The sequence below is a fragment of the Amphibalanus amphitrite genome, unplaced genomic scaffold (assembly GCF_019059575.1).
Source record: "Amphibalanus amphitrite isolate SeventyFive unplaced genomic scaffold, NRLGWU_Aamphi_draft 001521F_arrow, whole genome shotgun sequence".
NCBI lineage: Eukaryota > Metazoa > Arthropoda > Thecostraca > Balanomorpha > Balanidae > Amphibalanus > Amphibalanus amphitrite.
In genome coordinates this window covers 68,325-78,985 of record NW_024883014.1, presented here as the reverse complement: position 1 = coordinate 78,985, position 10,661 = coordinate 68,325, and the positions used below count along the sequence as shown (strand labels likewise).

Genomic DNA, 10,661 nt, shown 5'->3' with positions numbered 1-10,661 from the left:
TTGACGACAGTCAGAAATTCATGATGGCTATCAAGTGACAATAAAAACCGGAACTTGAAGTAGGTAAGACTAGTAACCTCAAACAAATCTACATCAAAATGCTGGCTGGGTTGCTATCGAATTTCAATCGTTAGGCCATAGGTTTCGAAGTTGCAAATCAAAATAAAGAATACAGATCACGTGTCCACGCGTTGTGTAATATTAGGTATAACAAACGACAGAAGAGAACAAAGAAAAAAAAAAAACGGAGACCGAACTGATGTCATACTCGACAAGATCCGTCCTCGTTTAGAGCACAGCTATATTGCACTGCTCAAATCATTGGGCACGTCATGCTCTCCCCGGCTGCCGAATGACGCCATTGGCACAAAGATCGAGTACAGTTCGTAGCTTCCGACCGAGTCAGACTCTACATCTAACGGGAATATTATTATGGAGGCATCCCGCATCGAAAGAAAAGTTCTGCATCTCATTCGCCTGTCAGGTATCATACCAACACGTAACACACCATGAACATGTCACTCGTCCAAATGCCTGAGCAACAACACCAGCTGCACCGGGCTTTACCCAAGCGCCTAAAATAGCGCCGGGTACATCGGCACAGGCTGCACAATACACGGACTACACTGATCACGCGTGACTAGCGTTCGTCACCGGTCCACCAGTGACGTCACGGTCCACTGCGGCCGAGCTCCAGTGACGTCACCGCCGCATGCTGCGGAACATCTTGGTCAGTTTTCGGGCGCTGTAGCGGACCGACTTGATCAGCCCGGCGGTGAAGATGCCCTTGATGCTCTGAGAGATGTTCCTCATGCGAGTGATGTCGCCCAGACCTGAAAAAGGGATCGTATTGGGTGATGCCTCGGGCAGAGATGGGAAGTGTAGGCGATCATTGAGATCGACCACAAAATGGAAAACCCCTTAACATAATTTAAATGCCTAATTAAGAATAAGCATAAGTAACACAGGTGATAGAAAATCAAGCTTTCAGAGAAGGAAGTTGCAATATTGGAGAAAGTTACGGTAACAGGCCAAATCACTGTTACCAAATGCCCTTGCTCCTATCGACTCCACGACACGCGTCATCTACATAAACAGCCAGCAGACACCCCGTCGCCCTACCCCCGCTGTGTCAGCAGAGCCGACTTAGCACGCACCTCCTACGATGACGCCGTTGGAGTAGATGTCGCAGGCGGCTGCCCGCAGCACGTCCTCCACGTCCCGGTGGCGGCCGTCGCGGTTCCAGCGGCGCGTAACACATGTCTGCTGGGCGGCAGGTGAATGGTGGGGTGTGAGGGGAGGAGGCAGCCATTAGGCGACATGGCTACAGCTGTCCACAATCTTATCCTAATGGCAAGCAAAAAAAAGGCATATCTCAGAGCGGAAATTGGCGATCGTGACCGACCACATCTCCACTGTTTCGCAACATATGTACATCGTACATCGTAGACTTCATAACACAAACGTAGCCCATATCATTGCACCTACGAGTCCTTTCGCGCCCATCACTCCCCATTTTTCCCTTCAGTGCCCCTCCTCCCTTCCGTATCCCTCACCTGCAGTTCGCGCGGCAGCATCGAGAGGTGGTAGAAGCGCGCCGCTGGGGACACGTCCTGCCGTCCCGAGCCGTTCGTCACCTCCATAAACTCGGAGAGCGACTCGCGCGCCGGCGCGTACAGCTCCGAGAACTCCTGCAGCTGGCCGTCCACGATGTTGGAGACCTTGTTCTTGTCCTCGCCCACCCACATTCGGAAGTCGCCTGCAGCGGCCGGGGAGAGAGAAATGTGTGAAAAGAATAGTATCATTATCAATTATCACCATATTGAATCGTGTTTTGCCACCCGGACTAGAAATACACACTGCACCTAACGGTGTCAGAACAGAATAATCCCTAGACATAATAAACTCGATATTCAGAACTTCGCGAAGTGACTATTTGCATGTTAACCAGCCACCAACGTTCAACGCGCAATCTTTGCGTCCACCTTGCAAAAAGTAGGTAGCAATTAGGTGTAATATCTATTTGTGTGTAGGCATTCCAAGGATATAATAATGTACGATCCGCTCGGTTACCAATGTGGGAGAGCGCCATGATCCGTTTACGCAGCTCGTTTACCTATATAGGAGAGCGCAGCGATCTTGGTGTAGAGCTCGGTTACCCACCTATGTAGGAGAGCGCGGCGATCTTGGTGTAGACTCGGTTACCCACCTATGTAGGAGAGTGAGGCGATCTTGGTGTAGAGCTCGGTTACCCACCTATGTAGGAGAGCGCGGCGATCTTGGCGTAGACTCGGTTACCCACCTATGTAGGAGAGTGAGGCGATCTTGGTGTAGAGCTCCCGCTCGCTGAAGTGGCTGGGCAGCAGTAGCAGCGCCGTGTGTAGAGCTGACTGCAGGTTCAGCCGTAACGCCGTAGACAGGTCGTCGGCTGCGGGAGACGGAGGCAGGTGGTGAGGTGGGAAGGTGTGTCGCAGAGACGGGTGGAATGGAAGCCGCTCGCCAGGTGGAATGTAGTTTTGAACGCTATGAGATGGATTAAACCAATGCAATTTGGAACTATATAAAAAGTGTAAAAAAACGGGGTCTTTGCATGATTATCGAAACAAAAGCGTACTGACGACTATTATCAGTTCACCAAGCGTTTTACTAACCGCCCTAGCTGATCAGAACGGTACCAGACACACTACCACACGAAAACTACAAACTACACGAAAACCACACCAAACCACACAAAAACACACGAACAAACCACACGAAAACTACATGCTTGAATAAGGCTGGTCACGTAAAGAAAGCCGCGATTCATTGCCATCACCACCATTAGATGAAAAAGGTTGAACAGCACTAACGTCACCACAGTAGTAGTCCAACACCCCGGGACTCACAGGCGGGCGGCCGGAGGATGCGGCACGGCTTATGCAGCCGCCCGGCCACGTACAGTGTGTCCCAGTCGAGCAGGTCCGACAGCAGAGCCGCTGTCGAGATTACGCCGTACTTGATGGTCTGAAACGCGGCACAGGCAGAGGAAGAGACTGGTTAGACTCGGAGGCCGCTGTGTGGAAGTCTTGGCCTCGCTTACAATTGTACCCAAGAACAGTAACACTCAAAATGGAACAACGGACAGCTTCCGAGTTGCAAAACTGTTATTGCTGCTTGTTCATATTCGTAAAGTTACGTTTAAAATCAAACTATCAAACACCACACAACACACAACGTTGATCACCATTGAATGAATAGAATGAATTACCAGAGCTTTACCCCATTCTCGACTGGCACCAGGGTATTGAAGTACACTTTGGCGCCGTAGTCCTTCTGCCAGGAGGAGACGGTGCCGCTGCCCAGGTACTTCAGGAACGAGTAGTGGCGCGGGTTCTTGGCAATGTTGGCCTCATGCCAGCCTTGTGGGTCGTCCACGGCGAATATAAAGTCCACCATCTGGCCTGACTGAAGCAGAGAAAGCATACGTACTAATCGAAAATATACCAAATATCCCAAACATGCGAAGCATGTGAAAACAGCCATCACAGAACGCAACTGAGCTAGCCATTCAAAGCATTTTAACCCTCGCCGGCCGAGGAGGAGGGCGGGTGCCATCTCCCCCCAGTTTTTTTTTTTCGCGGTAGCTCCGAACACGCCGGCGATAGAGAGCTGAAACTTGGCATACCTGACCTTTGATTCAAGCCGGATCTTTTAACACCAACCGCATTTTCGGGTGAGGTCAGGTCACTGACCTATGACATCATAAGTGAACCTCTGCACGGTCTTCAGATGTCGCAACTTCGCAAGACCCTCACTGCCAGAGGAGCTTTAACAGGGAAATGAAACTTGCAGGACCTTGTTTCCATCAGGAGCCTCACACCTTGTATATCTCGTATTTTTCCTAAAGGTCATATGAGGTCAGGTCATTTTCGTGACCTCACCATTACCTATAAGTCAATGGGGAAAATGAAAACTGCTATTCTGGCGCCGGGAACGACCTCCAACTATCCCAAGGACACGGCGTGATTTTATTAATTCCTTGCAAGGTTCGATGCGTCACTTTTGCAATGTTGACCTTGTATGACGTCATTTCTGACGTCATTAGGGTCATATTAGATTTTCGTCAATAACTCCCGATTAAAATGAGCCAGCGAGTCGGGAAAGCCACCAATGGACTCGGGAAGACCTGCCGAATCGAATGATATGCGACATGACCTCATTCGACCAATTTCGTGACCTGAGGGCGCTGAGCTGACCGTGACCCTAGGTCAACACCCAAGTTGACCTCACCCAAACAAAAAGTATATCATTCCACGCGCCTAAGCGAAACGAACACAATGCTGCCAAAATCGCGGCTCTGCGGCCGTTTTTTTGCGAAGTTATTCATCAAAAACGGAACCGTACCTTAGGGTACTTGCCCTGACCACAGAGATCACCGGTTGACCTAGAACCTTTTACCTTAAAATCGGGTACCTAGCAATCTCTGCGTCTCGTAACGGCGCACACGCTCGTTTTTTTTTTTCCACGACGCGCTAGCTCCACCAGGCCGGGCGAAACGGCGAGGGGGTCGTACCCCCCTCCGCCGGCGCGTATGTAGAGCCCAATAGGTCCGGCGAAGGTTAAATGTGGCAAGAAATTCCAACTGATAATCCTGATATAATAACCTAAAGAAACATTACCTTGGCGTTATTTTTCTGTGAGAAGACGCCTGATCCATAGGCGAATGCAAGAGACATTGATCCAGGGAACAATGTCAAACAATGCTGCAAGAAATCATGATTAATAATCTTCGCGTTTCTTACGATAGACATAATGCATTGATTGGTAAATCCTGAAACAAAAGGTGTCATGTTAGAAGTTCGCTGGGATCTATTTAGTTTTCAGTATAGCTTTTTGACACTGATAGGAGTGTCCAAGTCATTGAAAAAACTGCTCCAAACAACCCTTAAGGTATGGTCTGCACGAGCACTTCGGTGGAGCTTAGTGAGTTGACGTCCCCCTGGCAATGAAGTCCCGGAAGGTTTCTAGTGGGAGACTGTTCTTGCCGATGTACGGTTCTCCAGGGTATTAGTCGTTGGTCGCTCGGCGAGCGGGAGGGCAACCAGTTCCGCCCCTGTATCGCGTGACCCCTTGCTCCGCCCAGTTACGCACGAGCGTACTCCACGCCGCGTAGTAGCGTGGGGAGGGGAGGGTTAGAATGGTGGCATGTGTAGAGGCTAGAACCGGTTTCCACCGCCATGCCACCGCCCAGCGACATGGAGCGGGGTCAGTGACCAGGGCGCAGGGAAAGGTCAGAGGTCAGCTTTAACGTAGAGCTTTGTGTCTCCCTCCCCTCCGTGTGTAACGACCGCACGACAGCGGCCGGCCGCCGATCAGGCTTGACATGTCAAGGTCACCCGCAGTCAACGGGCTCAGAGGGTTGGTCGAGTGCGAGGCCGTGGCTGACGACAGTCTCGACCATGTGCTATGGTGCCGATACACTAGCGTGGGTAATAAGTTTGTGTTCAGTGCATATGACTGCTGGGGCGTGTCCTCTTGATATGATGCTTTGTGACGTGTATGATACGCTTAAAACCTCGCTGGCAGTGGCCGAGAGGAGAGGGGGGAGGCGGTTGCCGCCTCCACATGTTTATTTTTGTTGATAGCTGCGAGGGCTGAAATTTGGCAAGCCTCACCTTTGATTCAAGCTGAATTTTTATGACAGCAGCTGTATTTTCACCCTCGCCCATATTGGTGTTTTGCCAGCGTCTATCGTAAAGAGGGGGAGGAGGGTCCGTTGGACCCCTTTGCCGTTCAGCCCCTAACCGAGCTAGAGCTTCGCGGAAAAAGAGCGTGTTGCCCGTGACGAGAGGAGGCCGATGATACCCAATTTTAACCCTCGCCGGCACAGGGGGGGGGGGTTGATGCACCCCCCCTAAGGTTTTTCGCGAATAACTCGCGTAAAAAGCGGCCGATCGCAACGAAACTTTTAGTACCCTCGCATTGTTCAATTTTACACCTACCCTGAAAATTTTTTGACCCTGACCCAAATGACCTTTGACCTGTGACCTCTTTTCCGAGACCATGTTTGGCCGGAATCGCGATTCGTCGTATGTCGGCTCGCATTAGCCGCGCGGTTGCAAGCTTTTCGTGGTTTCAAACGTTCAAACATGTGATTTGATGTTGCTCCCATACATTAGGGTGGGTTTCAAGGTCAGCTGAAGGTTAGGTCAGGTCATTGACCTTTGGTGACCTCGGGTGACCTCGGTTCACTTTTTCGAGCTTTACATGCTTCTAGGCTAGTTTTTTGGAGCTGAATTCGAATTTAGCAACCATTTGAACATTTACGAAGTAGTTTTGGTGCCTTCGTAACATGTTACGAAGCTGTCAGAGGCGGTTGACACGTATTACGAATACCCGTCACAACCTCTACCGGTTGACCTGACCTGACCTGACCCGACCTGGTCTAAATGCTTAAAGACATCATTTCTGATCAAAACTAATACGATATTCGTGATCAGCACCCCGGAAAACCACATAGCAGCCACACTTTACGACTTTCTAACAGGTCCCGATTTTCCCGGTTTTTGGGTCATTGACCTGACCTGGAAGGTCACCCGATGACCTAGGACCTTAAAATTGGGTATCATCGGCTTTCTCTCGTGACGGGCAACACGCTCGTTTTTTTTTCCGCGAAGCTTTAGCTCGATCAGGGGCCAAACGCGAGGGGGGGGGGTCCGTAGCAACCCCCCCCCCCCTTGTGCCGTCGAAGAACCCAAAATGGCCTGTGCCGGCGAGGGTTAAGGTCCTAGGTCATTGGTTGACAGGTCAATATAACTCAAAAGTCGGGGAATCGGGACCTGTTAGAGCTTTGTAAAGTGAAGCTGTTATAGGGTTTTGCGGGGTGCTGATCACGAAATTCAAGTTAGTTTTGATCACAGATGATGTTTTCGTGCATTTAGGCCAGGTCGGGTCAGGTCAGGTCAGGTCACATGCTACGAGTGAACCAAAACTACTTCTTAAATGTTCAAACGGTTTCTAAATGCGAAATCAACTCCAAAATCTACCCTAGAAACATGTAGAACTCGAAAGAGTGAACAAAGGTCATCAAAGGTCAGTGACCTGACTGATCTTCACATGACCTTGATACCCACTAGAATTCATGCGATCAACATCCTTTCACATGTTTGATCGCTTAAAGCCACAAAAAGACAATAAAAAGCGTTCTACTCGAAATACGCCAAAACGCGATTCCGGCCAAACATGGTCTCGGAAAACAGGTCACAAGTCAAAGGTTTTTTGAGTCAGGGTCATGCAAATTATAGGGTAGGCGTAATATTGAATAACTCGAGGGTACTGAAAGTTTCGCCGCAATCAGCCGCTTTTTGCGCGAGTTATTTGCGAAAAACTGAGCGTAGGAGGTCTGTTCGACACCCTCCTACAAGTGCGAAGGTTAAGGTCAGGCCGTTGACCAATGGCGTCAAAAGTGAACCTCTGTAAGGCCCCAAAATGTCGCGACGTCGCAGCACCCTTCGTGCCAGGGGACTTTTCAACGGGGAATGAAGCTTATATGATCTATAGTACTATCTCCCAGAGGCCTCACAACTTGTATGCAGCTATCTCGTATTTTTCTTAAGAGTCACCTGAAGTCAGGTCGGTCACGCAACCTCACGATTATTAATCAACTGTTATTTTGGCGCCGGGAGCCATCTAAAGCTGTCTCAATCGCATGAATTCGCTATTTTATACAATTTTTGCAAGCCCCAGCATTCACTTTTCCATTCTTAAAGTTAGGCGACTTCATTTATGACGTCACTAAGGTCACAGGAGATTTCACCAAAAAGTCCCGATCAAATTGAGCTAGCGAGTCGGGAAGCCACCAGTGGACTAGATGTAAGGACCTACCGCATCGAAGAAGCGATATGACCTCCTTGAGTCAGCCTCGTGGCCTGAGTGGCTCTGCCCTGACATGACCTGAGGTAAACACCTTAAATTGACCTCAACAAAAACAAAGCGTAAACTATTCGACGCGTTTGTGCATGCAAAACTCTTGGCTCTGTAACCACTTAAGGTGAAGTTGTTTACCAAAAACCGACCCCGCGACTTGGAGCACTTATACTGACCTCAGAGTTTATCGGTGGACCTGAGACATTCAACTCGGGTACCAGTTGCTGCATCTCATACGACGCACGCGCTCAGTTGTATCCGCAAGGCGCTAGCTCAATTAGGGGCAAAAAGACGGAGAGGGGTCGTAATCGCCCCCCCCCCCCCCTCGGCCGGGGTATATGCAGAAAACCCAAAATTCCGTTGAAGGTTAAGTACTGAAGTGATATATTATGATGCGAGAAGGTATAGGTAAAAACAAGTATGCACACGAGCGGATGTGAATTAAACTGTGTTGGAGGTATGCCTTTTTTATTATACATTCGATTTGCTTTAGTTATTGGTAAGAACAGATACAACTAAGAAGAGCACCCCTGAAGAAAAGGTGGCGCACCGGACGGTGCGATTTTAAGGTCCAAGGTCAGTCGGGGACCTCTAAGTTCGGATCAAGCGCTGCATGTTAGGGTTAAAACTTAATAAAAAAAAATGGGAGCAAACAAGTATCCCGATTTTGGCAGCATTGTCATGCTTTGTCACGGCACTCATCCACTCCCTCGGCCGAAATATTAGTTCCTTTTTGTATGAGTTCTGGCATAATCCCGCACATTATGCTGCATGTTGTTTGCCATGAAAAAAGCATGTTCAGCTACGTTCTACGCAGTACGCACTAACCTAACCACCATCCCATCATCCACCACTAGCCACCATCCTGTTCTGTGATCCGTTCCACCCCACACGAATCAGCCGAGATACTAGTCAGTCGGGCTAGCGCTATCCTCCCCTCCCTTCCTGACTGCACAGCGCTAAAACCCAGAGCCGAGACTTCCCGAGCGCGACCTCTGACCCCACGCGGTCCGAAGGGTCGGCCGATGCCTAAGGGCGCGTCGCGCGCCGGCCACCCGGATAGCCTCTGCCGAGTCTCCCTTTCATACACCGTTTACTACGCGCTCGATTCATTCATGATTCTGTGTTTCCTCGTTCCTCTCGTTAGATGGCTCTACTGATGCCATAGGCGATCCCAGGAAGATTGCGGCCAGAATACCCCAAACGGCAGAAAATGAGGTTTTTGGTGAATATCTCGGAAAGTATTTGGCATACAACGATGCAATTTCACAGTCTCGTGGTAAATGTGCATACACATAATTCGGGTTGATACTTATGCATTTGAACATTATATAGGACCAGATATGTCCGAAAAAGCAAAACCAACAAGACTTTTACTGGAGAACCGTACCTACTTCACTCAATCCGAACGATGCAGCTTTGCATCAGGGATGACAGGGTATACCTATCGAGAGCTTTGTTTACCGTATGGGACCATACCTCAGCCAGCAATTTGGTTTGGCTCAGGTCCGTTTTGCCCCGGCAACTCCGACATGCCAGATTTGGGCCAGTGTAAACGGAACACCTTCCGGACCTTCGGAACAGGGGTTTGGGCCGATATGGCTCTATCCCAATTCCGGTTGGCCAGTCTTTGCCGTAGCGCTCCGGAGTTGGTAGGCATGGTTTCAGACTGCCGAGTCATGCTCAAGACCGGCTCTCTGCCACGGCGTGCTACGGCCAGGTCCGGCTGCATCGTAGCTGCTCTGGCTTACTGTGGCTGAAGCACAGTTGAGGTACGGCACGGCTAATGTGCGGGCCCGCCGGGCGAGCTCCAGGATCGTGTGTTGGCTCCAGTTAAGCTCCAGACATTGGCCGTACTTCGGCCGGTGTAATTACCGGAGCTAGCCAGAGTAAAACCAGCTACAGCCCAGACCAATTTTGCTGGCTGGGACACCACACAGACCATACTATTACTGAGTACACCATAGCCCAGTTTCCATGAGCATATGATTGCCTCCTGTATGCACTCAGCAAGTGGTCATTCTCTCCATTTTGGTTAGCAGTGCAGAGAACAGTGCTGCTAAAGCAATGCTTGATATTCTTGATTATCTGAGATTTTAGAGCGCCCAAACTTGAGGTCATCAGCGTACAGCTGTTCTTAGTAAGAACTGTTAGCAGATGTGGTCGATATTCTGGATGTAAGCCCACGGCATGTCCATGTATGGCTGCCCTATAGATAGTTGGGAACTTGGTATCAGCTCGTAATCTGGATCCAATGGGCAATGTTACTACACATGGTCATAGAGATGATGTGGAAATGCCACTGTATTTTGGTCTTTTTATTGCTAAAAAATACAGTTGTGCCATGCTAATGTCAATGATCAATTTCATTACCATTATATTTAGGTATAATATAATACTATCCAAAAACAAAACACCATCCAAAAGATTGAGATTGAACGATTTCTTTGTGACCCAAAGCCATATAAATTGATGTATTAGGCACGAGAAAAATAGAAAACTACATACCCACAACCAGCAGGCCTCTCTATGACACAAAACCCAAAGAAAAATAAAAACAACCCCATGCAGTAATTATGGCAGTAATTCATCAAAATTAATTTTGTACGTCAAAATTGCGTCAAAATGGTCAAAATAAACAACGCTCAAAAGAACAGCTACAATGAGTTTTTCGGTGCTACAAGTTTTTCTGCAGCTTATGTAATAAAAGAGCATTTTTCACCTTAATAATCAGTTAAACGCCCTTATTTTTTATT

General features: G+C 49.0%; 1 protein-coding gene across 1 annotated transcript; it reads right to left on the bottom strand.

The window, feature by feature from the left end:
• Positions 1 to 284: 284 nt before the first annotated feature.
• Positions 285 to 10,550, bottom strand: LOC122373608 (phosphatidate cytidylyltransferase, mitochondrial-like). Its single transcript, XM_043351852.1, has 8 exons — positions 10,414 to 10,550; positions 4,659 to 4,810; positions 3,259 to 3,444; positions 2,886 to 3,003; positions 2,303 to 2,428; positions 1,557 to 1,759; positions 1,158 to 1,263; positions 285 to 833 (listed from the first exon to the last, which is right to left on the bottom strand). The coding sequence occupies exons 2-8, from the start codon at positions 4,788 to 4,790 to the stop codon at positions 703 to 705; spliced, it is 1,002 nt and encodes a 333-aa protein (XP_043207787.1). The 5' UTR covers positions 4,791 to 4,810; positions 10,414 to 10,550; the 3' UTR covers positions 285 to 702.
• Between the last annotated feature and the right edge of the window lie 111 nt (positions 10,551 to 10,661).

Coding starts and splice junctions, on each gene's coding strand:
- LOC122373608 (XM_043351852.1), bottom strand. CDS start 4,790: ATGTCTATCGTAAGAAACGCGAAGATTATTAATCATGATTTCTTGCAG. Junction 3,004..3,258: donor TGGTGCCAGTCGAGAATGGG/GTAAAGCTCTGG, acceptor GCCGCGTTTCAG/ACCATCAAGTACGGCGTAAT. Junction 1,264..1,556: donor TGCTGCCGCGCGAACTGCAG/GTGAGGGATACG, acceptor GCCGCCCAGCAG/ACATGTGTTACGCGCCGCTG.